The 26,072-nt window shown below is 43.5% G+C and overlaps 3 protein-coding genes across 3 annotated transcripts; 2 read left to right on the plus strand and 1 right to left on the minus strand.

The window, feature by feature from the left end:
* Positions 1–293: 293 nt before the first annotated feature.
* LOC134612242 (uncharacterized) lies at positions 294–4,124 on the plus strand (the record flags this gene model as incomplete). Its single annotated transcript, XM_063456589.1, has 3 exons — positions 294–1,426; positions 1,992–2,967; positions 3,381–4,124. Coding segments are annotated over 3 exons (2,853 nt in total), but the record flags the coding sequence as incomplete, so codon positions are not given.
* A 5,906-nt stretch (positions 4,125–10,030) lies between these two features.
* Positions 10,031–12,101, plus strand: TNFAIP8L1 (TNF alpha induced protein 8 like 1). The gene is made up of 2 exons (XM_063453237.1): positions 10,031–10,142; positions 10,948–12,101. Exon 2 carries the CDS (start codon positions 10,949–10,951, stop codon positions 11,507–11,509), a length of 561 nt encoding a protein of 186 aa, XP_063309307.1. The 5' UTR covers positions 10,031–10,142; position 10,948; the 3' UTR covers positions 11,510–12,101.
* Positions 12,076–25,545, minus strand: MYDGF (myeloid derived growth factor). The gene is made up of 6 exons (XM_063453238.1): positions 25,383–25,545; positions 21,057–21,107; positions 20,406–20,467; positions 20,237–20,318; positions 16,065–16,137; positions 12,076–12,356 (listed from the first exon to the last, which is right to left on the minus strand). The coding sequence occupies exons 1-6, from the start codon at positions 25,506–25,508 to the stop codon at positions 12,277–12,279; spliced, it is 474 nt and encodes a 157-aa protein (XP_063309308.1). The 5' UTR covers positions 25,509–25,545; the 3' UTR covers positions 12,076–12,276.
* Positions 25,546–26,072: the final 527 nt, after the last annotated feature.

The raw sequence follows: 26,072 nt of genomic DNA on the forward strand, positions 1-26,072 counted from the left end.
AAGGTAGGGACTTTGTAGGATTGGCTGACACGGTCATGGAGGACTATTGATACCAACCGGGCTCCATCCCCCTTGGTCGAGCGGAGCCTATGGTCGATGTATCAATAGGGGGAAAAAGGAGTGCGTTCATGATCGACACTGGTGCTGAACATTCGGTGGTGACTGACCTAGTTGCTCCTCCATCTGGAAGAACTATTACTGTAATAGGAGCAACTGGAAGAAGTGCTGCAAAACCGGTTCATAAAAGTCGACTCTGTACATTGGGAGGCCACGTAGTAAAACATCAATTCCTTTATATGCCTGAATGTCCAGTCCAATTGCTGGGACGTGATATGCTATCTAAGTTACAAGCGCAGATTACGTTCCTACCAAATGGAACAACATCCTTAAAGTTTAATGGACCTTCAGGTATTATGACATTATCCGTACCAAAGGAAGAAGAGTGGCGACTTTATACAGCGTTGACTATCCAAAACCCTAGGAGTGATGAATCCCTATTCAACATACCAGGAGTTTGGGCAGAGAACAACCCACCAGGACTGGCCCGCAATATTCCACCTATTAAAATCGAACTAAAACTTGGGGTTTATCCAGTGAGCCTAAGACAATATCACATCCCGCAGAAGGCTAAGAAGAACATCCAATCTTATCTGGATAAGTTCATACAGTATGGTATCCTAAAATTCTGTACTTCCCCCTGGAACACCCCATTGCTGCCTGTTCAAAAGCCCGGTACAGATGAGTATCGACCTGTGCAGGACTTGAGAGCAGTCAATGATGCGGTTGTTAGTATACATCCAGTTGTGCCCAATCCATATAACCTGCTTGCTTTAATTCCGGGCGGGGCTACTTACTTTACAGTCTTAGACCTCAAAGATGCCTTCTTTTGCCTCCGAATTGCCGCAGAAAGCCAATGTATCTTTGCTTTCCAATGGGAAAACGCTGTGACGGGCTCAAAACGCCAAATGACCTGGACAAGACTGCCCCAAGGGTTTAAAAATTCACCTACCCTATTTGGTTCAGCTCTAAGTCAAGATCTACTGGATTTCGAGTCCATCCCAGGAGAGTGTGTATTGTTACAATATGTAGATGACTTGTTGATAGCAGCAGTTACAAAGGAAATATGTCAGCAAGCAACGCACGATCTACTACACATTCTCTGGAAGGCAGGATACAAGGTGTCTAGAAAGAAGGCTCAGTTGTGTTTGCCAACTGTCAAATATCTGGGATTCCATATCTCTGAAGGTCAAAGAATTATGGGGCCAGAGAGAAAAGAAGCTGTGTGCCAAATACCGATACCCAAGAATAGAAGACAAGTGCGAGAATTCTTGGGGGCAGCAGGCTTCTGTAGGATATGGATTCCCAGCTACGCGATACTGGCAAAACCTCTGTATGCAGCTATCAAAGGTACAGAGCACGACCCCTTCTTATTGTCAGGGTACCTGAAGTCTCTACCTCTGAGAGAGGTAGAGACTTAGAAGTTTATCCGTCCGGACGGCATGTCTCCTCGGTCCCTCGCGGTTCACCCGGTCTTGCAAACGCCGGTCGCGAGGGAGTCACTTCCTTTTCTAGCAGGACGTCTGGAAGCCGACGTCATGACGCCAACCCGGAACGACCTGTCACTCAATTCTGTGGAGACGAATCAGGACTCGTCGGAGGCGTGTCTCCTCTCCCAAACCAGGGTATTTAACTGTGCTCCTCTCATTTACTCATTGCCCTGTCGTGGTTCTAGCCAGTCTAGTCTCGCAGTGCTTTTGTATCCTTGCTATCCTTTTGGTTTTGACCCGGCTTGTTCGTACTATTCTGCTTTATCTGTATTCCTTTGACCCGGCTTGTTCCTCGCTTACCTGTCTTCTCGTTCCCCCGACCTCGGCTTGTCTCTGACCATTCTCTACTCTTTCTGTGCGTTAGTCCGGCCATTCTAAGGTCCGGTATACGTACCTCTCTACTGTTTGTACTCTGCGTGTTGGATCCCTGTCCCGATCCTGACACTTATGGACTCAAGAACAGCAAACGGCATTTGAAGATGTGAAGAAGGCTTTGATGAGTGCCCCAGCATTAGGTCTACCTGATCACACACGACCATTCTACCTGTATGTACATGAGCAAAGAAGAATGGCTGTGGGAGTATTGACACAGTACTTGGGATCATGGCAAAGACCTGTTGCCTACATGTCTAAGCAACTGGATGCAGTGGCCAGCGGACTTCCACCTTGTCTAAGAGCCGTAGCTGCAGCCGCCCTGCTAGTAGCTGAAGCCGATAAACTCACTCTGGGTCAAGAACTTTATGTACGAGTCCCACATGCAGTAAAGACGTTGTTGGATTACAAAGGAAATCATTGGTTTAGTAACAGCCGTATGACCAAGTATCAAGCAATGTTGTGTGAAAACCCAAGAGTGCATTTAGAGACTGTAAATACCTTAAATCCAGCTACCCTTTTGCCACAACCTACTGAAAGTCAACATGACTGTTTGGAAGTAATGGATGAAGTATTTTCAAGTAGACCAGATCTTCGTGATTTTCCCATCCAGAACCCCGATGTTCAATATTACACTGACGGCAGTAGTTATGTGAAAGAAGGGATCCGCTATGCAGGATATGCAGTAACAACAATAGACAAGGTGATAGAAGCTCGGCCACTGGCAAAAGGAACATCAGCACAAAAGGCAGAATTGATAGCACTGACACGAGCGTTACAATTGGCTGAAGGTTTAAGAGTGAACATCTACACGGACTCTAAGTATGCGTTTTTAACCACTCATGCCCACGGAGCTTTGTATAAAGAAAGAGGACTATTGAATTCAGAAGGCAAAGAAATCAAGTACGCAGCTGAAATCCTACAACTATTGGAAGCAGTGTGGGAGCCGAAAGAAGTCGGTATTATACATTGTCGAGCGCATCTGAGAGGAGATGGTGATGTAACCAAAGGAAATCGGATGGCAGACAGTACAGCTAAGCGTGCCGCTGAATCGGGAAGACAGGAATATGTGGAGCATATAGCTGCTCTTATACCAACTCCACTGTCTCAATGGACTCCAGTTTATACAGCTCAAGAAGAGGAGTGGTTAAAGACTGAACCTGGAAAGTACTTGGAGAACAAATGGTATCAGTTAGAAGATGGAATATATCTTTATCTATAGTTATTCCAGCATCACTAGCGGTAGAAATTGTCCAAAACTATCACAACGGGACACATTCTGGGAGAGATAGTACAGAAGAATCTCTCAGAAAACATTTCTACATACCAAGATTGTCCAACTTGACTCAGGCCATTGTAAGAAGATGTGTAACGTGTGCTAAGAATAATGCAAGGCAAGGACCAGTAAAGCCACCAGGAGTCCAGTTTATGGGGGGACTCCCCATGTCCGATTTACAAATTGACTATACAGTGATGCCTAAATCTGGTGGACATCGCTACCTGCTGGTAGTTGTGTGCACCTATTCAGGCTGGGTAGAAGCATGTCCTACTCGTACGGAGAAAGCAGGAGAAGTTGTGAGATTCCTGTTACGAGAAATAATACCCCGATATGGACTACCCTGCTCTATAGGATCGGACAATGGTCCAGCTTTTGTGCACCAATGCCTACAACAACTGACTCATATGCTTGGTATAAAGTGGAGGCTTCATACGGCATATAGACCCCAGAGTTCTGGTAAGGTAGAGAGAATGAATAGAACTATTAAGAATCAGTTGGCTAAAATGTGTCAGGAAACCCAACTTAAGTGGAACGTTCTCTTGCCCATAGCTTTATTGCGAATCCGCAGTACACCTACCAGAAAGATGGGCCTCTCTCCTTTTGAAATCATGTATGGGCGACCACCTCCCGTACTTGGTAACTTAAGGGGGCATTTGAGTCAGCTGGGAGAAGGAATTACCCGGCAGCAGGTTGTAGAGTTGGGTAAGACTATGGAGGAGGTACAGAAATGGGTACAAGATAGATTACCTGTGAATATTTATCCCCCAGTTCATAGTTACCACCCAGGAGACCAAGTATGGATTAAAGAGTGGAATAATGTACCGTTAGGGCCCAAGTGGAGAGGTCCTTATGTTGTTCTTTTGTCTACCCCTACAGCGATAAAAGTAGCCGAAGTGACTCCGTGGATACATCACTCCAGGGTTAAACCAGCAGCAGTCGATTCTTGGCAAGTTACAGCAGATCCAGAGAATCCCTGCAAGATCCGGTTAAAGCGCACGACTCAGTCGGAGTGACGAGGAACTTTGTGGATTACAAATTTTATTGTTTCAGAGATTTGGTAAGTGAGTGAGAAGGCCATAATAAAGCCTGTCCGCTCACCGACGTATAGTATATAAGCCAGGAAAAGTCCCGAAGGGACCCCTGTGAAGACGAGCAGAACTCCATTCCCTGCAGCCCTTACAACCTGGAAGCTGAGGTGCCTTCGCACGGACGAAGACTGAGGATGACGACGAAAGATGTATTCTTTTTTTTTTTTATAATTCTTTATTTTGCAATGACAGACATAAATGCATTGTGCAGTTACGTGGCTTGCGCAGAAGCCTAAGTAATGTATTAGAGAATTGCATGACAAGCCGTTTACATCCATTGTATAAAATATCAGTCTGTCATCGTTTTTCAATAATGTGAAAGGATCAACACTTAGAAACATACATAACTTAACATGTAACTTTTGATCAAATAACAAAGTTGTCGTTTTGTTGCCGTGGTTTTAGTGTGTCGAACCTATAGGCCGGGTTACCGGTAAACTCGGCCTATAATCAAGGAAAGGGGGTAGCGGAAAACTGGGTGTAGAGAGGAGGGGGTGGGGGGGGAGGGGGGGGGAAGGGGGACGGTCCTGGACGTTACCTGTGGCTAATCAGTCGTCGGTGTAGTTATCCCATGGTTCCCATACCTTCGTGAATGTTGTCATAGTGCCTCTCAGTTGGGCCGTTAGTTTGTCCATGAGATGACACTCTTTGATTTTGTTGAGCACTGTGGATAATGGGGGGGGAATAGGCTGCAACCAAGTTTGGGTTTAACAGCGCAAACTGGCCCTATTGCTTTCCGGCAGCATGGCAGGAAGTGACAGCCGCGAGTCACTTCCTCCCATAAAGAGAGGAGCTGCGCGGGAGGGGGCAGAAGGAGTCGTGCAAGAGGGAGGAGGAGGAGGCGGCAGCAGAGAGAATGGAGGCTCCTAACTCCCATCAGCCTCAGGCACCACACTGGACCCCAGGGAAGCCACCCTCCAAACAAAAGGTAGGAACATGGAGGGTGGGTTTAAAAATTAAAAAATTCGGTATGTCTGTCAGTGCATGTATCTGTGTGTGTCAGTATGTATGTCCGTGTATGTTCCTGTGTGTGTGTCAGTATGTCTGTCAGTATTTCTGTCAGTGTATGTGAATGTATGTGCGTGTCAGTATGTCTATCAATATATGCATCTGTGTGTGTGTCAGTATGTCTGTCAGTGTATATGCTTGGGTATGTGTGTGTTAGTATGTCTATCAGTATATGTGTCTGTGTGTGTGTCAGTATGTCTGTATATGTGCCTGTATGTGTATCAGTATGTCAGTATGTCTACCAATATATGTGTCTGTCAGTGTATGTGCCTGTGTATCTATATGGCTCCATTACTACATTTTGTTCATTGCTCTTCCTTATATCGTCCCCACAGGGAAGAGTCCATGCTTCAAATATTGGAGCAGGTTCATAAACAGGTCCTTTTGGTGAGGATGTAGATGTCAGTTAATTATATACCTGTTGTCACTTAATGAAACAGAGGAGAGCGAGGTGTGGCTGTTTTATTTGATTTTATCATGACCTCTGTAAAACACAATCTCACATATGGTTCAACGGAAATGATTTACTGCCATATTTTTTTGTTTATATTTAGTTCACAGGGTAGTCCTGTCCTGTAACAAGGGGACAGGTAGGGCAGAGGCCAATGGCGCTCTGCTCTGATGCCAGCTCTTCCGCTGGAAGGAGGTTAGTGGAGACGGCGGCCATCTTTAGCTGCATTTGGTCGTCGAGTACATGAAACTATTATATGACATGCGACGGTGCGAACACCACTGGGACTTCCATCTCTTCGTACATTCAGGTGGATTCACTTGAGAAGAGTGGCGTTCGGTGGAAACACTCTCCCGAACAAGAGACACAGACCAAGTGTTTATACGAACTGGTTGCATTCGTATTTCTGCTGTATTGCGAACTCCCAAAAGAGAGCCTGATTTCATGGAACTCTTTCGGGCAGGAGCCTCGTGTGCGGTCGGTCAAATTATGACCTCCATGGAAATCCCGAAGCCCTGAACCGATCTGGGTGATTTTTTGATATGTTGGTCCCTCCGATCGGGGCTATCAGGGAATGTGACATTTGTGGGGTTTCCATGTGTTGAGGGTACTTTCGGAGGGTTGTTAAATGTGTTTTCTGTGCCTAGAGATAATGGAGTTTAGTACAGCTTCTGACTCAATTATCTCTCAGGCACAGGGGAGGGATTGACCTATTTTGTGTGGGAGTGTCCTGGACCTGAGAGACAATGTAATTGTGTGTATGGTTTTACTGTAGTCTACTCTCAGGTCCAGTGGGGAGTGCCCCAGTGGGGACCTGCATATAAAGCCAGTTGTGGCTGCCAATAAAGGAGTTCCTCTTCACCTTCAACAGCCTCGTCTCATGTGTGGAGGTAACAGCAATATTCACTCTGGGGATTGCTATACTCATTATACTCCCTTGGATTATAATCATTAGCTCTTGTAAGAGCTACCCTGCTTTACTCTCTGGATAGGGAGAGGTCTACCCACTGGAAGCTGGATCCTGGTCTTGGGTCCAGGGTGTGTGGAGGACAGCGAGACCTCAACCAAGCTGTAAGCTGGCTGCGGGGTTTATGGTGTCTGGTGGAGTGCTTGGAGTACTCTGTGAGGACTAGGAAGCATTGATTTGCAGAGGCACCCAGGCGGTGCGTCACAATAGGAGTATATTCAAGATTGAATCGCGCTCAAAGAAAATGAAGACACTTCAAAATGACTCACCTGTTCCTAGGGGGGGCCTGGACTTCACACATCCTCCTCCTCTCCCCAGACAGGAACCAGAATTCAGGTGAGAGAGAGAAATATGTTTTATTAATAAATCCTTTAACTAAGGATTAATTAATAAGTTTTGTCAATCTTTCTTTTATTGAAGCATATGAGATGGGGTACAGAAATAAAGAGAGGGAAATGCAAAAACAGTTTACAGTATAGGGTGATTACATTGATGACTTCGAGAAAATTACATTTCCTGGGTGATGATGCCTCATATTTTTTTTTTAAATGTGGGAAACAGAAGTGTGTCTTAGCTAGTGGCTATGCCTAACCAGATAGACTATTAGACAGTAACCGTAGATTGTACCATGGCTTAGGCACGTAAAAATGAATAGCATTTTATACTTGACGTCGCTAGATTGGGTATGGTAGGTAGGTACATCCACATGACTAGGTATATGCTAACTGGGTCATCGCTGTAAACACATAAGTAGATGAAAATCCTATATTTGCATATAAAAGCTTCTCTCAACATGTGCTCATAACAATTGCTTTATCGTCTTCACATATAAATCTCGTGAGTTTGCTCTAGTGCATTGCTTGGCCAGTCACGTGGTCTAAAGAATAGTGCAGGAGTGGCGTGGGGTGGCGTGCGATCGCTGCAATGGGTACCAGGGTACCGTATAGGCCATTGTGGTCTGTGTCGCTGTATTGCATGGTACTTGCTAACACAACACATAAAACAGCATTGCTAACATTTGCAATTAAAACGAGTGCTGCGCTAACAGGATTAATGATCAAAACTTTAGATATCGCGAAATCATGCATAGTAAAGGTGTTCTGAACACATCCAAGTAGTTAACAAGTTAACATTACTATCTATGGTATGAGGTAACAATTATAAACCACAGGCTGGATCGATACTGGTAAAGTTTACTTAAGGTTCGTCACAGATCAGTCCGTGTACCAGGCAGCAGGGGAGGCGCCGAGGGAGTCAGAGTTCTTCAGCCAATACCCCTTACCAGCCATCGAGGACAGTTCATCTTATGGTCGGGTGAGGCCAGTGCCATCGGGACTGCCGGTGGTGCTGCAAAGTGCTGGTCCCATGCGTCCCAGGGATGTAGTCTGTGAGGCTGATCAGTGCCTTGAGGGTTACCTCTGTGCTGAGTTGGTGTTGATTGCTTTGCTGGGTGGGAGATTGGACGGGTGGGTCGCCGGGTCCTGCCTTGGGGCTTGAGGTCGCGGGCGTTGCTGTGCGTGGACCCCATTTCTGTTTCCCACCTTGCTGAGCGGCGTTCCTTCCTTCTGGAGGCTGCTTGTGGGTTACAAGGTGGGTTAACCAACAGATGGCGCCGGGCGGCCGGGCGTATCCACGCCATTACTTCCTTCATCGCTAGTTTGTAGCTTTGCCTCTGAGTTTTGAACTTCGCCCGGAGGTAGGTGCTTAGCCGGGTCACAAAGTCCATTACGTGCTTAGGTGGCTGAGTGGGTAATCGCTTAGTAGTAACTTGCTCTTGTGTCGCCATCTTGGCCAGGTTCGATTTATCTTGTTTTGTCTCTCGCTTAGGACACTCGCCATGCGGTATCATGAGGGGAGGCAAGTTGCCGGGTCTGGAGCCTCCAGAACCCAGGCTTAAGTGGGCAATTGAAGGTCGATGGGCAGTGTGTGTCATCATGGTAGGGACCGGGATTACCCCCGCCGGTCCATAGGGGGGGGAACGGGAACTCATATACTGCCTTGCCGTGCTTGTGGACGGCGGGAAAGCGGCCGTCTCCCCCGCCGCCGCCGCCATGCTTGTAGGCCGCAACATTAGTGGGCACTGACCCTCTGCCAAAATCCACGTTTGTGGTGTCAATTTGTAGGTCTCGGGTTCCGCAGTCGAGTGGGTTCCTACTTGAGCCAGCTCGCGGTCTCCGCTAGTCGATAATCGGCAAGAAGCCGGATCAGCTACGGGAGCAGCAGCGGCATGCGTCTGCTCCCTTCTGCGGCCAGGCCCCGCCCCTCTTAATTAATAAGTTAAAGGATTTATTAATAAAATATCTCTCTCTCTCAGGTCCTACGAGTCTCCTTCTATAAGAGGAACTTCCTCAGGACCATGTAATAAAAACAAAAATCACATACAGTGAAAGTAAATACCAAGAAAAAAAATACCAAGAAAAGGACAACGTGTGAGGTCCAAGACTCCTGTAGCAACAGGTGAGTCATTTTGAAGTGCCTATATTTTCTTTATCTCCCATAATGCTCTTACAACCATAATAGTGGCAAACCATCACAGGTAATGTAGTACACAATATCTAGATTGCCGAGCCCCGATTTAGTCTTCCCAAGTATGAATGTCTAGAGCATGGTAGGTAACCTTTGGCACTCTAGATATTGTGGACTTCACCTCCCATAATGCTCTTAAACCATAATGCTGGCAAAACTAGTTTGTTACAAGGTATTTGTAGTCCACAACATCTCGAGTGCTGGAGCTTACCTACCCCTGTTCTAGGGGTTTTGGGTGATTATGCCATGTTTGCGGATGCTAAATACAAAAGTTGCATAACCATGACACAGCCAGCCAGGAAATAAAATGTCTGATAGGAGAGAAAAAATGAAAATAAACAGTCTTACGGAAACACTACACTGCATAGACATCGTCCTTGCACCATAACCACTTCCGTATGCTTTGAAGTTAACTTTCAAGATCTGCATACATTCCATCAAAGATTTTATTGTTTAAAAAATTATCACTATATGTACTATAAAGAGAACTTATCCAGAAACATGTCTAGCACAGCAAACCAACATATAGGAGTATTGTAGTATAGTCGTACAAAGAATTGCTGTAGGTGTGTATAAGCTTTTTGTGTTATTCTGCACAGAAGCAAAGTAGGTCTTATTTCAATGCATTATTCAGAGTTTTTGTCATCAGATCCTCTTAACACAGGAAAAATGGATAAAGGAAGATAGAGAGGGGAGGTTTCTGTCTCTCATTCACAATAGCAGGAAATGTCCGTTTGTTGCCCTGTGTTTGTTCCTCCCTTCCTGACTTGGATTTTATAGTAGTCCAGAAATCTTAAGAAGTGGAGCAATCATCCTTACAATAACTCGCTTTAAAAACCTGCACATCGAGCGAGACTGCGGTAGGACAAAAAGAAAATCCCTTCTCTTCAACAAACATTAACAGGTGAGAAACCTACTTGTTAACAGTGCCAACAGCAAATGTTAGTGTGAAAAACAAACTTTATGAAAAACAAGGGTATATTAGTTATGCTTTTCAGTAGAGAGAAAAGCTGTGAAGTTTGAGCTACAAGAAAAAAATGAGACAGAATTATGTAATCACGCAGTATTTGTACATTAGTAAATCTATCTGTTCTTATGGTGATGGGTGCATGAAGGCTTGCATGTACAGGGAACTATATTAAACACTGAAGAAGGGCAATAACTGCAGCAGGCAGCTTAGTGAACGGATGCACAAAATATGTTGCAGACACATTTATCACTCTACTTCTCTGCTTCATTTCAATATGCAGACCGTACTCTAGAAAATCAGTTCTTTAGGAGACAGGGAGTGTAAGAAAAGTTTACATTGTGCGGTTATCCCAATCTAGATCATAATGACAATACCAGCATTAATTTCCCTGTTTATTTAGCCTAGGCAGACACATGCAATCATACAGTAAAGATTCTTAAACAGAAACATCACAGATAAATCTTTAAGCACTCTGTTTACTCGGTAATAACAGCGTGTTATTTTCACGTACGCTGTGTTGTAGACTGCAGTGATGTGTTTGGAGGAACATGCTCGATATTAAAATGCTCGATATTAAACTTTAAGAGTCGTTCTTTTTCCAAGTCGAGTATCTGTACTACTGATAAAAGGAAACATTTTAGATGATCATTTGCTTTTCCTTGAAAGTTTTTTGTGACTATTGGGTGACTATTGGGTAGTAAGGTCAATTATCTTTACATATCTCCGTTTTGCTCTCCAGTATGGACTCATTCAGCACAAAAACACTGGTCCTTCAAGCACAAAAGAAACTGCTCAGCAAAATGGCAACCAAGTCCGTGGTGAGTGCATTCCTAGATGATACTGGAAGTGCTATTTTGGATGACTTGTATAAGGCACTGAAGGAACATAGACACAGCCGCAAAGAAGCACACAAAGTGATCAAGAATCTCATTAAAATTGTGGTAAAGGTCAGTGTTCTACACCGCAATGCTCAGTTCAGTGCTGATGAGCGTCTAGTGCTTAAAAATTTACGGAAAAAGGTTCGCACGCTCGCCATGACTGCTATTAGCTTCTGTCAGATAGATTTCACATTTGACCGCCGTGTGTTGTCTAACCTGCTAACTGAATGCCAGGATCTCCTACTCCATGCTGTCCATCATCATCTAACGACCAAGAGCCATACCCGCATTAACCATGTCTTTGGCCAGCTAGCTGATCCCAACTTCCTAACTGCATTATACAGCTCAGCAGAGCCCTTTCCCACACATCTACATGGGATATGTGCGGGTATCAACCACATGCTGGAGGAAGGGAACATCTGAGGAGGTCATCCAAAGTCGGATCATATATTACAACATCTCTCAAATAGGTTTCATACATCATTTAATAAAAGATGTGAACATTTTGTTTCTGCAGTGCAAATGTGCATATATAAAAAGGAAATAAATAGCACTGAAAATTCAGATTGGAAGGTGCTACAAACCTCCAAGAACCACAGAGAGCAGTGCTGAGAACGTATATTGCCATTAGCCTAAGCAGACAGACATTCAAGAATTAAAGCTTAAAATATTCTTCAAAGTTTATTCATCATTGAAAACCTTAATGTGAAGATATTAGTTATGATATTTAGGTAAATGGTCATTTTAAAACTTTTTTAACGACTTATGTTTACAATAAAGGTAAAATACTGTCTGGGCTCAATTTTCAGAGCATTCTCTGTTTAAAGTGATTGAAAGTGAGTTGTGATTTTTACTGCATTAAAAAACAGTAGCTTGCTTTAACATCAATTCTGGTACTGTACAATTTATATTGCTTTTCAGAAGAATACAGATTATTTTTGTCAAAATATTTAGACAATATAGAAAACAAAATACACGGTACACACAGATTAATTTAAAAGTTTTATTTCCTGCTACAAAGTATTTTGGACCCAACATCTCAATGGTCACCACTGATTCCTTAACCATAACAGTCAACACCTTCACTGGAAGAGATAGCTACAACCCCATTCAGCCTACAGACTCCATTAGCACAGTGCAAGGCAGTATGGAATGTACAGATTACATGAACCCTTTACACCATCTTTTATTCACAACTCGTCATGTGTAGATCGGGCCACAAGTACCAGCTTAGACAGTGTGGAAGAGAATGCTCCAGGTATGTTAGATACTGCAACAGAAGAAGGGAAACAATATTTCATTGTTGGGAAAGGAGGCACAGTTGAAGATTCTTAGATGTGTAGTATTTGTCGAAAATGAAAGCATTAAACATTTAAAGAGCGAACAAGTTAAAATGAAAAGGTTGCTGTGCAATACAATGACAAAGAGGCCGTGCGCGGACACACACACACACACACACACACACGACAATAGGAACATAAGCTGTGGGTGAAAGACATTCATAAGGAAATTCGGGCACATAGGAACACAGTGTCTAGCAGTGAGGCTGAATAAAGTTTACAGAGTAAAGATCTAAGAATAAGTATACATTAGCTGGCAAGGACAGGTGTTGTATTGAATTATTCAGTGAAAGAAAGAATTCCCTGGCTGAAACACTTTAGTTGATTTAAGGTTTTGGAGACTGGAAGAGAAATGGGACGGAAATCCAAGATGTTAAGCAAGGGTAGATATACAAACGAAGAAATAAAAAAATAACAGAACAGTTAAATGTCAGTTCTAACAAAGTATAGAATGATAGACTGTCGTTAGAAAATCGTAATGCAAGTTGGGAAACAAAACAGAGGTACATAAAAATTATTTCATAACTTGGGATCCAGTTTGTGTACAATCACATCAGACTCATACCAAGTCACTGATAACCACGCAAATCGAGTCATCACAAAATGACGGATTATGAGAATGGATGTCTATAACAATGTAATAATAATAATAATATAAAAATGCAACTAACGTTAATAGGAAACCCTAAGCAAAGTTTTCAAGTCACCATAATGCATAGCTAAAACATAATCATTCAAACAGAACTGATAACATGGATTTTTTTTTTTGACAGTAAGCCAGGTTAAAATTTAACAAAAATCTCTCTAAAAAAAAAAAAAAAAATCACCCTTGCACAGATCTGATTGTGACGATGGCTACAATTTCAGCCCCATCCACCACCCTCAAAAAACAATTAAACCATTTTGTGTGCACATATACTACTAATATATGTGCATGGAAATTACAAAAACATCTGTCTGCATTTCCCCCCATTATTCATCACAAGTCACATATGACAGAATTAAATCAACTTCTTGTTAAATAACTGCTCAGGACATTGCCTTGCAAATTCACTAGAAGTAGTAAAAAATAAAAATAAAAAAACAGACACAAAAACAAACATTTTCCTCCATATACCTCTGTTTTATACTCTACTTGTATGAGATACTAGAATGTGTAAAGCAGCTTCTGGCATTCAGGAAGAAGAGGTAGAAAAGAAGAAAAAACTAAACAAAGCCAAAGTACTATTCTTTTTCATCACCTGTTTAAAGTGACACTCGGGGCCAAATACAACTTTAATGCATTTGACAGATTTTTGTCTCATTACATGTTATATTTTTCTACATGTACAAATCTTTATAGTTTTTGCACAAAAACAAATATTTGCAAAGTTATGCACCATAAGCCTGCCTCCTTAGCTGAAAAAGTATGCACACAGTTTCAGCCCCAACAGCGAGATGGATTCACTACCTGGCTGCAGACAGTGAAAAGATTACAGACAGGTAGTGGTATCCTTACTATGTCTCCCAGGGTGTCCTCTCGTGATGCAGGTTGCTATTCAGTACTGTCGGGGGTTGAGCTTTGTGCATACATTTGATAAGAAAGTATTTTTCTGTAGTGAGGGTGTGTTGCTAAAGAGTGCCCAAAACAGGGGTCCTCAAACTTTTTAAACAGGGGGCCAGTTCACTGTCCCTCATACACTGTTGGGGGCCGGACTATAGTTTGAAAAAAATTTGAATGAATTCCTATGCATACTGAAACAGACACACAGACACATAACATACATACAGACAGACAGACATGCATAAGGACACACATACATAGAAGAGACATACATACTGAAATGCATACAGACATACATACTGAAATACATACATATGCATACAAACATGCAGATACTTACATACACATACTGACATACATACACAGACAGACATACACACAGACATACATACTGAAATACATACACACACATAGCTATTTTTTCTTCCTTTTTTGCAGGAGGGTGGCTGTGGCTGATGAGTCGGCGTTGCTCTTCCGTCCTCATGGCCTGTCTATCTTCCTTCCCGCGCGGAGGGAGCTGGGAGGAAGTGACCGGCCATAACTTCCTCCCAGCACTACTTGTCGCTGCAATTTCTTTTTAAAGGGGCCCGGTCGCAGCGCTGACTGGGCCCCTGAAGATATAGGGCCCATCGGGTGGCTCTAAATGTTTGGGCCGGGTTTAGGACCCTGGTGGGCCGGATCCGGCCTGTGGGCCGTAGTTTGATGACCCCTGGCCCAGAGTGTCCCTTTAACCCCTTAAGGACACATGACATGTCATGATTCCCTTTTATTCCAGAAGTTTGGTCCTTAAGGGGTTAAAGACTTATGTCAGTGAACTACTACAATCTATCCTGTCTTGATGCTAACCTGCAAGATTCCCTTTACAGGTTTAAATATGAGACCCTGGGGTGTAATATTTTAAGTCAAATTGTAAATATAGTATACCTAGGTCCCATTTTATCCATTTACAATACATAACTGTTGATCATAATTATACACAGCTAGTCGATCACCTAACCTACAATTACATATTAAAACAAGGTAATATCACTCACTTTACTACAAATTGAACTGTTAACTGGCAACTCGCCACAAGTGCTTCCCTCTGGGGTCCACTTAAAGTGCACCAAAACTGAATCGACATAGTCAGTGGCACAACGTAAAGATACTCCAGAGTAGTTCCATTTTTTATTGTGCATTTAAAAATAACGTAATACAGTTGGAGTGTGATCACAGAGGAAACAGTCCTGCCACCTTTAGCGTTTTATGCAGACAACCCACAATTAAATCATAGGTGCAGCGAGAAATAAAACATGAAAAAAACCATATATGGTATATACATTTTTTAAAAAGCACACCGCACACTTCAGTTTAAGATCGAGACTCATAGGGATAAATTATTCTTATATGTGCGATTAACCTTCTCACCCCTGTAAAACTCATTAACCCCTTTATCTCCACTAAATCCTCACCGGAGAGAGGGACAGAATGCAAGAGGCTCATAACAAAGATAGAATAGGCACACGCTCAAGGGAATAAGATACATAAAGTGCAACTTGAGTATACAACGTTTGTTAAGTTAAACGTTTCAAACGGTTAGACTGCATCAAAATATCAGCATTATAGAAGTATTTTATGTGGGTTGTCTGCACGAAACACGTGAGTTGGTGAAACTTTTTTACTAGATGATCGCAATCCAGCTGTATTAAGTAGTTTTTACTTACACAACAAATTAAAAGGAGCTGCATTGTAATTTGTTTGCGTTTTAGTTCAGATGAAGTTGACTTGCATTGAACGATCGCCTAACATACTACTATGTACTGTATAGGAAGGATCTCCTGAGCACAGAGTTCTCAGCTATTGAAAATAAACTACTAAACTTTCAAAAAATAAAAAGGTACTTAACAACCTGGTCTAATGATTTGTTTGTGTAACAAACAAAAGTAAATTGCAAAAGCGAAAAAACCTCCCTTCCACTTTTCCTCACCACCCCCTCAAGAGAACAAATTCTGGGAGAAGGAGAGAACGTGTTAGCTTTGAGCAAAGAACAATCTGGGTTGAATAGATCTTCATTCCCTAGTCCAGCACTTGATAAAACCACGTGTCTTTAACTCACCCGCTGTCTCACTTATGTCATACTCTGATTTCTTTAATGGAACATCTCGAACACCATCAGCTGATGTCTGAGACTAAAAAAAATAAATAAATCAGAAGTCAAAATATAGTTAAGAATATACAATGTTATTAACATAGGATTATGTAAAAAACAAATGCGATTAGGGATATAAACAGTTTCCCAAATATCAATCTGAAAATCACACACCTGCCAAATGGTTTTACAGGTATAAACCCAGGATGGAAGGGGAGTTATAACTGAGCAGTGACTATTCCTATTGATACAATGGGGCACGTCAGCAAGGAATGTAATAGTGTGCTTGCACTGTGCTTTTCAGGGATTTTTTTTATAGCATGCCTTCCATTTGAGCTTATAAATTCCAAACAAATCAGACCAACGTTTCAGGTACAGCAAAGGGGTATTGCTGTACACGGGAGAAGCAGCAGAGAACAATTCTGGGGTCTTTAAAAAAAGTAGCCTAGTGAAACTCAACATTAGTGCACTGTAGTAGACATGCGGGGGGAGCCTTAGCGCCCCCCTCACTCCCATGTAAGTAGTTAAGCCAATTGGAAATAGTTAGACTTCTTACCTGTGATCCATGCACCATAAGCACTACACTGCGATGTCCTGAGAGACACTAGTCAAAACAATACGTTTGATTTCTTACCTGGGGTCTGCTGGGCACTGCTCCCGGTCTCTCTGAAGCTGGAAACTCTTCATTAAGCAAAGCCTACCTAACTAGAGCTTAGCTCAGGAGATCCAATGGAAGCCAGGGCCGGACTGGCCTACCGGGATACCGGGAAATTTCCCGGTAGGCCGCCAGCCCTGGGGCCGCTTTAACATTGGGCTGCCCTGGGCCGCTTTAAGATTTCTGTTACCCTATGCGGCCACGCGGCCGCAGCCACAACCGCGCGGCCGCAGCCACACCTGAGCCGGCCGCTGCTGCTTCCTGTCAGCCGCCGGATGTGAGCGGCAAATGACGGCATGACGTCACATCCGGCGGCTGCGCGGCGGCGGCTCTACTGAAACTGCATCGCGGCCTTTTTTCCCTGAGCTGTTGGAACTTGTAAAGGTAAGAATAAAGGGGTTTGGGGGACCTAATTAATTAATTAATGTATTGGAGAGGGGAGGGGGTGGTCATTAATGTATTGGGGAGGGGAGGGGAGGTGGTCATTAATGTATTGAGGAGGGGAGGGGGGGTGGTCATTAATATATTGGGGAGGGGAGGGGGGGGTGGTCATTAATATATTGGGGAGGGGGGGTGGTCATTAATGTATTGGGGAGGGGGGGTGGTCATTAATGTATTGGGGAGGGGAGGGGGGGTGGTCATTAATATATTGGGGAGGGGAGGGGGGTGGTCATTAATGTATTGGGGAGGGGAGGGGGGTGGTCATTAATGTATTGGGGAGGGGAGGGGGGTGGTCATTAATATATTGGGGAGGGGAGGGGGTGGTCATTAATATATTGGGGAGGGGAGGGGGGTGGTCATTAATATATTGGGGAGGGGAGGGGGTGGTCATTAATATATTGGGGAGGGGAGGGGGGATCATTAATGTATGGGGGAGGGGAGGGGGGGTCAGTAATGTATGGGGAGGGGAGGGGGGTCATTAATGTATGGGGGAGGGGAGGGGGGGGCAATAATGTATTGGGGAGGGGAGAGGGGGCAGTAATGTATTGGGGAGGGGAGGGGGGACAGTAATGTATTGGGGAGGGGAGTAATGTATTTAGGGGAGGGGGGACAGTAATGTATTGGGGAGGAGGGCAGTAATGTATTGGGGAAGGGGGACAGTAATGTATTGGGGAGGGGAGGGGGGACAGTAATGTATTGGGGAGGGGAGGGGGGACAGTAATGTATTGGGGAGGGGAGTAATGTATTTAGGGGAGGGGGGCCAGTAATGTATTTAGGGGAGGGGGGCAGTAATGTATTTGGGAAGGGGAGGGCAGTAATGTATTTGGGAAGGGGAGGGCAGTAATGTATTGGGGGAGGGGAGGGCAGTAATGTATTGGGGGAGGGGAGGGCAGTAATGTATTGGGGGAGGGGAGGGCAGTAATGTATTGGGGGAGGGGAGGGCAGTAATGTATTGGGGAAGGGGGGTAGTAATGTATTGGGGAGGGGAAGAAGGGGGGCAGTAATGTAATGGGGAGGGGAGGGCAGTAATGTATTGGAGAGGGGAAAAGGGGGGGCAGTAATGTATTAGGGGAGGGGGGTCAACTGTGTATTAGGGGAGGGAGGGGTCAGCAGTATATTAGAGGAGGGGGGTGACAGCAGTATATTAGGGGGAGGGGGTTAGCAGTGTATTAGATGGGGAGAGGGGGACGGGAAAGATCTGACTTGGGAATTTGAGATGAGGCAATAATTAGATTTTTTACATTTATATTTGTGGCCCAATTAATATTTTTTATATATATATATATATATATATATATATATATATATATATATATATATATTTATTTATATGTATGTGTGTATGTGTAGAAGGAAATGTAAATAGAGGGGGCTAGGGAATTATATTTGTAATATATTTATTAGGAACTGTGGAGGGAAGGGGGTTGGATGAGAGCATTAAATATTATAGCATTAAATATTATAGCATTAAATATTATAGTTATGGGGTAGGAACTTTATTATATATTTTTGGTTTAGTGCAGGGGTAGGTAACCTTCAACACTCCCTTTGTTTTTTGACTACATCTCCATTAAGGCTTGCAAAGCATCATGGGAGGTGTAGTCCACAACATCTGGAGTGGCAAAGGATGTCTATTCCTGGTTTAGAGCATAGGTGTATAACCATTTGGCTTCCCCAGGCCAAAATAACCCCTTAAACTCTTAAAGGATCACTATAGTGTCAGGAAAACAAAGCGGTTTTCCTGACACTTTAGTGCTCTGAGGGTGCCCACACCCTCAGGGTCCCCCTCCCGTGGCGCTGAAGGGGTTAAAATTCCTTCAGTTACTTACCTTAATCGAGCGCCAGGCTCCCTCGGCGCTGGTGACCTCTCCTCCCTGTCTGACGTCAGCTCCCCCATCCGACGTCACTGGAGCTGAATGCGCATGGCCGCGCGCGCATTCAAAGTGTCCATAGGAAAGCATTTCTCAATTCTTTCCTATGGACACTCTGCGTGATGGAGGTGAAATGTGCCTCCAGCGTCGCAGATGCGCCTCTAGTGTCTTTCCGGAAGACAGCCACTAGAGGCTGGATTAACCGCAAATGTAAATGTAGCAGTTTCTCTGAAACTGCTATGTTTACATGTGAAGGGTTAAAACCTGAGGGACATTGCACCCAGGCCACTTCATTGAGCTGAAATGGTCTGGGTGACTATAGTGTCCCTTTAACGCTGTTACGGCGTTATATGCGTCCGCATTTTAATGGGCTGTTAAGCTGAATTCTGATGACTCCGCAATGCTATGGGGCTGGTATGTATTTTTTTCCAGGGCTGGTTTTCATACCCAGTCCGGCCCTGATGGAAGCTCCTAGTAGTTTTCAGCTCTCACATCCGATATGCAGAGAAGCAGGGAACTACGCCTGACAGACACCAGATAAGACTTCAAACCGTTAGGAAATGGATTGGCTGCTTACACTGGGGAGGCGAGAGGTCAATTCAGGCACTGTAACCACTATGGCATGCTGCAGTGGTTATGGTTCTATGAGTGTTCTTTTATAGGGTTTACGGCAACCCTGATTAAACCCCCCAAATTTAGATTACAAATGCCATATTGGGCAAAACTATTATCTCTACCCCACAGTTTAAACTTAACCCACACCCAGAACTCACACTGTCCAATCACGGGCTTCTCAATTCACTAGCTCAGAGTGCATGCGCACACTCTGGGCCAAAGAAGGAAGAGATGGGAGGGAGTTAGGACCAGGCATGAGGGAGAAGCTTCCCCTTGCAGGCACTCTGCAGGCCTAGATTTTTACATCTGTCTGCAGCTGCCCAAGTCACGTGTGCTGGAGGTGTAACTAGCCCCCCGGCAAACAATTAACAATCTCTCATTATGTGCAGTGTTTAAAGCAGAAACACTGCACATACATACTACTACCACTGAAGAGGTCATGGTGATTTGAATAACCCTTTAACAATAAGATGCATTTGTATGATAGAAGCCACAAAAGTAGAATATTACATGGTGCATACTTATATGGGTGGGCATGAACCCTGCATAATACTTACATAGGCCTCACTGAACTCAATTTTCCCTCCAGTTACGATGGCTTTGAATTGCATGAAGAACAAATAAGAGCTTCCCTGAGGCCTGAAACACAGATTTAAGATAAGCATTTCTATATTACATACAATGCACAGAGATCACAGTGCTTGGAGTCGGTTACATGTAACTCACCTCCAGATTGAGCAGGAAAAAAGCTGATTATCTTCACTCACTCCCACACTCATTTTCCATTTCTGTGGGAGAGTTAAAAACAATGAGACACAAAGCAACCCAAATATAGACATTTTTGCCACCCAGGAGAGATAGCCCTTTCTGTCTCATTAAATAATTCACTTTTTAGCTGAAGGCAGCAAGGTGAATTGGTACCAAAGAGGTCTGCCTTGATGCAACAGTTAAGATTACAATTTAGTGGCCATTGGAGGGATACTAAAAACCTCCTGTTATTTAAACATGCATAGTGATTTACGATAGTGTGTAATTATCTTTTTTTTTGCTTTTGTTCCACATATTTGGCCTGATACATACCATAGCCATTATTGCTTCCAAGCGTTTGAGAGCAGGGCTTAATTTTGGGTGTTTGTACAAAGCAATCCTTACTTTCCAATTCACAATTTTTTCATAGGCCTTCTGAAGTAATGCCAGACTTAATATACATATAATGTATTACGATTTAATAATCCAGCATAAGAGCTAAATTATGCAAACAGAATAACTCCTTGTATCCATTGCTACTTAGCATGTGAAGCCTACATCATCTCTATGACAATGCATAGTAGATAGTTCTGGTTACAATATATATATACAGAAACTCCATTAACTCACCTCATTAGTGCCACCCTGAGCCACATATGTGAAGGTGCAGGAGTAGTCACCCTAGGATGAATACAGACAGCAGATGAACAAGACATATTTCTAGGTTTCAATAGCGATCTTGTGTACATCCACAAACAGTGCAGGTTTTCAGGATCTCACACGAGTACGGGTGGATCTGTCAGAAAGAATGAAATACATTAATCCATCTGTACTCATGTCAGGTGAGTAAGAAAGCTTACACTGATGGGACTACTTGATATTTATGGTTTTTTTTGTATACATACAGTGAGGGATTTAGGAGTCAGAAGTCTAGGAAGGAGCACAAAGATATCTTTCTAGGTGGTGCGCACATGCATCTACAAACAGGCAAGCACACATCACTTTTCAGACACTTAGTGTTGAGGGGAATTTGAAATCTAGACACATAGGGCAAAGAACAATTTAACAAGCAAAGATTAATGACAGAGTTAAATAACTATAGCAAAGCAGGGTATACCATAGGGTGGTTCAAAAAGCTTCATACTGAAAACACCAGAAAATAAAACAAAAAACACAAACTGGCAACTGCATATATTTTGTCACAGAAAAAAGACCTGCTGAAAACTATTTGTATCCCTGACAGCCATAGCACAACATTTGATCTTCTGCATCACTCCCTGGTTTACAAGGTCTCTGCATGCTAAGTTTGCAGTCACAAACTCTCTCTTTGCTCTCACATGTGGTATTCAGACTGACAATGTTAAACTAAGTTATACGAGATCACATGCTCTAGTGCTGTGTGACTGGATGTCAGGCGGTAGGTAGGAAGGGAGCAGAAAAGCTTTCTGTGCAACTGGGCTTTGCAGAGATATGACTGCTGCATCTTCTGATCTCCGATCTCCTTTCCCTTCTCAGTGTGTGTGTGTGTGCAGGTGAGTTGTTAGTAAATCATGGGTATATGAGTGATGGGTTAATAAGGTGTGTGTTCATATACACGTGCTTGAGCAAGTGGCTAGTAAATTATAGATCACATGGTATATTCTAGTAAGAGTGGCTGATGTAGAAGGATTGTGAATGTGGTTAAAGGATCATTTCAGGCATCATAACCCCTACAACACATCATTGTACCTGCTCTGCTGATCGCTGTTCTCTACCCCCACTACCTTGGTTGGTGAAAGGGGAGTTCCTCAGCAGGCCTTTACTCACAAGCTGAGAGCGCTAGGGCATGGATCAGGAGAGTAAGGTAACGCTCCTGCTGAGGAACTTCTGTTTCTCCAGTTGTGATGGTGGAAGCATGGGTACTCCTGGCCCTATAACCTCTAGAACAAGGGGTGCCCAAAAAGTAGATCCCCAGATGATCTGACATTCTAAAAGCATGCAAAGCATAAAGGAAGTTTTAGTTCTACAACATCTGGGGTTCTACCTATTGGGCACCCCTGCTCTAGAGCAAGCTGGAGAGTTCCTTTAATTAGTCCCGTATGAGAGTGAGTTGAAGTAGGTGTATGTGTGTAAAAATATTTGTCCCTGGCTCTTAACCCCTTAAGGACCAAACTTCTGGAATAAAATGGAATAATGACGTGTCACACACGTCATGTGTCCTTAAGGGGTTAAAGCCCAAGGGAAATTTGTTAAATCCTGCGTTAATGGCCCATCAAATAATTCTAGTACAAGCCATTACAAAAAACAAAAATATTTATCATAAACTGTTCCCATAATTGGGGAATACTAACTGTAAATGATTTCACGACACAGAATGCAATAAAACAGACTACTGAAGTGCTCTGAATCTTCTAGGTTATACATTCTACTGGTCACAACATTTCAGGCTATTACACTGTAACAGAAATAGTACATTTTATTCATTCCAATTGTAAAATATAATTTTACAAAATAAAATGGAACCTAGGGTAATACTGTTTTCCTATACGAGGCATGATAAAGGCCAATATAGACCTTGGAGCTCAACTTAAATAATTCATATGGGGATTTTATTATTATTGCCATTTTGATAGCACCAACAGATTCCGTAGAGCTTTACATTATGAGAGGGAGGATTTAACTATAAATAGGACAATTACAAGAAAACTTACAGTAACGATAGGTTGATAGGGTCACTTTCAAATCACTGGTACTTAAAGGGACACTCCAGGCACCCAGGCCACTTCTGCCCATTGGAGTGGTCTGGGTGCCAACTCCCATCACCATTCACCCTGCAAGTGTAATTATTGAGGTTTTTATAAACTGCAATAATTACCTTGCAGGGTTAAGTCCTCCTCTAGTGGCTGTCTATTAGAGAGCCACTAGAGGGACTTCCAGGTTCTTAAAACATGAAGTGTTTTAAATGACGCTGGACGTCCTCACGCTATGCATGAGGACCTCCAGCATCGCCGGAATCCCCATAGGAGAGCATGAATAATGCGCCCACACAGCCATTGCCGCGCATGCGCATTAGGTCTCCTCCGTCGGCTGACGGCGGTGGAGGAGCATGGGCGGAGCCTAACCTACTGTCGAGGGACATCGGTGCTGGATTCAGGTAAGTCACTGAAGGGGTATTAACCCCTTCAGCAACATGGGGTGGTGAGTGGGAGGGAGAGGGGCACTGCAGTGCCAGGAAAACTGATTTGTTATCAGTGGTGAAATGTGGTAATTTCAGAATGCCCAAACTTGAAAGTGAATTTGCCTCTTTAATTTCACATTAATTTCTTCTTGTAACTTGTGTTAAATGTTGAGGTCCTAATTCCATTCCACACAGTTTGTGTCCTGAGAACAGACTACTAGAAGTGCTAGTGATCATATAGGTAATAGCTTTCAAACATATTAACTATTAGTATATTTAACTATAAATTACCACATCTTTCCAATATAAAATGTAGGGCTTTATGTAATTTGCACACATATGTATACACACACAGAGCTGTCTAATAAGGATTCATGAATCAATATTATTATGGGACCAAGGGACCCACTCTGCCTAAATGGGGATTGTCTTCTAAACAGTTTCAAATGTAACTTCTGACCCAACTGGGCACAATGGGGGTTATCAAAGTGTTTATTTCCACAAAGCTGCCTACACTTTTGTAGCAGAGCCCTAGTCCTAGCAGGGACTCTTCTCCGTTGGTATACCAAAAAGCTATCAGGAACAAGCGAAAACAGCCCAAGAATAATCCACCTCTTCCCCAGTAAACGGACGATACACGTTTGAGGGTACAACTGAGCTTTATTCTCACATACATGGCTGCTCCTCTAATGTAATTATCTCTCAGGTACAGAAAATCCACAAAATATCCCGTACCCCAACCATACCTAGGAACCCCACAAAAAGTACATTCCCAGATAGCCCAGATGTGAGGATCCAAGAATCACTCCGATCGGTTCGGTGGAACGGGAATGCCATCGTGGTAGAGTTTTGACCGGCCAGACACGAGGCGCTAGCCCAAAATAGTTCCAGGAAAACAGGTGTCCTGGACGGTCTCCGTTCGTGAGGTTCCTGTGTGAACGCCATACAAGGGAATCGCGTGCTTTCAGGATATGAATGCTCCCCCTGTTCGGTAGTTCATATCTCCTGAAAGCCATTCGTGTAGGTGGTCAGGAACGGCAGCGGTCGGAGGTTTACCGGTGTTCACGCAAGTGCCTAGCCTAAAAGAGTTCCAGGCACTTGACGACCAAGTACCGCTGCCCATGTTTGGGAGACAAGACAGCCGCCATTCTCTCTGCCACGTGTTCGGTTATACAAGATGGCGGCCACCCAGGGGAAGCATTCATGAATTGTCTCCCTTGCAGTTTCGCACTTAAATGGTTGGTGTCAACATTCTAATGGGGTACAGGGGTGGTCCTCATTTGGGAGACAAAGGGACTCAGTTCGTATGAAGTCTCCCGAATGGCCAAAGAGGAACAACATTAAACATAAACGAAAGGTGGTAATTCAGCTACAGGTAATACGGACGGCCCAGAAAGGGGAATAAAGAGAGTCTGGAAAGCAACTTTGCATAAGTAACCCCTGTGATTTGGGGTGTAGCCTACATGCATGCCCAGTCGCTCCTTCTTCTCAAGGAATCCCCCCTTTTCCAAATAAAACAGTTTTACCCAATCCAGCCTTTCCAGAACATTGGATTTTCAAGTCACAATGAAAACCATCTAGCCCTTCCCCCTTCCTGAATTACAACAAAAATGTATTCAAAGCTCAGAATATCGCAGCCACACCATCACTGATATAATAGCCATCACAGAGAGCAATAACAAAACAGAACGTATCAACCATTCTACATAAAATGATCAGAATATCCCCTACCCATAAATAGTGCTGATGGTCCCTTTATATTGCATGTTAATATTGCATGTTAATGGGGTACATCTTACCAGGCTGAGACTAAAGCTGTGCTCCAGGCCCCCGGGTCTCACGTCAAACTCTTCTGTGTTGGCTGTTTCATGCCCATAGACCCCAGCTAAGAGAAAGCCAGCAGCAAATACCCAGGAGGCGGCCATCTTTACTGGGAGCCACTAGGAAACGTCAGCAAAGCGAGACTGCAACTCCCGCACCATAGAGTATCAATATGAAAAGGGTGGGCGGGGGGATAGAGCGTCGCGGATCATAGAGATGGCAATTATGGGCAACACATGCAGTTGAAGCTAAAATGTGGAGGTTTTTAGGAAAATCACTTAAGAATATATAATTTCCATTCCTCAGAGGGATCTTGTCAGTTTTACAGTTAAGAATTGGGTTGTTAGAGAGAATAAGCTAGCTCCCAACCAGCTGAAGGATCTAATGCCCCCTAGTGGTCAGGCCCAGCATGGAGCTTGGAGAGCTCACTCTGAATAGGTCAAGTGATAAAGGATCATTTTTAGCCTTTTAACCATTTCTTGATTATCTCCAGATTTTGGATATTTTCTGTTTGGACTGCAGTTACCTGGACCACAGGGAAAAGCCACTAATCAGCACAGCCTTGCAACATGCTGTCACTTTCAGGACAGCGGTCACCTTAAAACTATTTTAATATAATAATCCTTTCATTAAAGTTTTGACTTTTTTTTTTTTAATATCATAAATAA

Source organism: Pelobates fuscus, chromosome 5, assembly GCF_036172605.1.
Source record: "Pelobates fuscus isolate aPelFus1 chromosome 5, aPelFus1.pri, whole genome shotgun sequence".
Taxonomy (NCBI): domain Eukaryota; kingdom Metazoa; phylum Chordata; class Amphibia; order Anura; family Pelobatidae; genus Pelobates; species Pelobates fuscus.

Excerpts from the sequence above, each read along its gene's own strand:
- MYDGF (XM_063453238.1), bottom strand. The coding sequence starts at position 25,508 with ATGGCCGCCTCCTGGGTATTTGCTGCTGGCTTTCTCTTAGCTGGGGTC. Across the intron at positions 21,108-25,382 it reads ACAGCTTTAGTCTCAGCCTG|GGTGACTACTCCTGCACCTT; the intron begins GTAAGATGTACC and ends TATTCATCCTAG. Across the intron at positions 20,468-21,056 it reads CTCAGGGTGGCACTAATGAG|AAATGGAAAATGAGTGTGGG; the intron begins GTGAGTTAATGG and ends ACTCTCCCACAG.
- TNFAIP8L1 (XM_063453237.1), top strand. The coding sequence starts at position 10,949 with ATGGACTCATTCAGCACAAAAACACTGGTCCTTCAAGCACAAAAGAAA.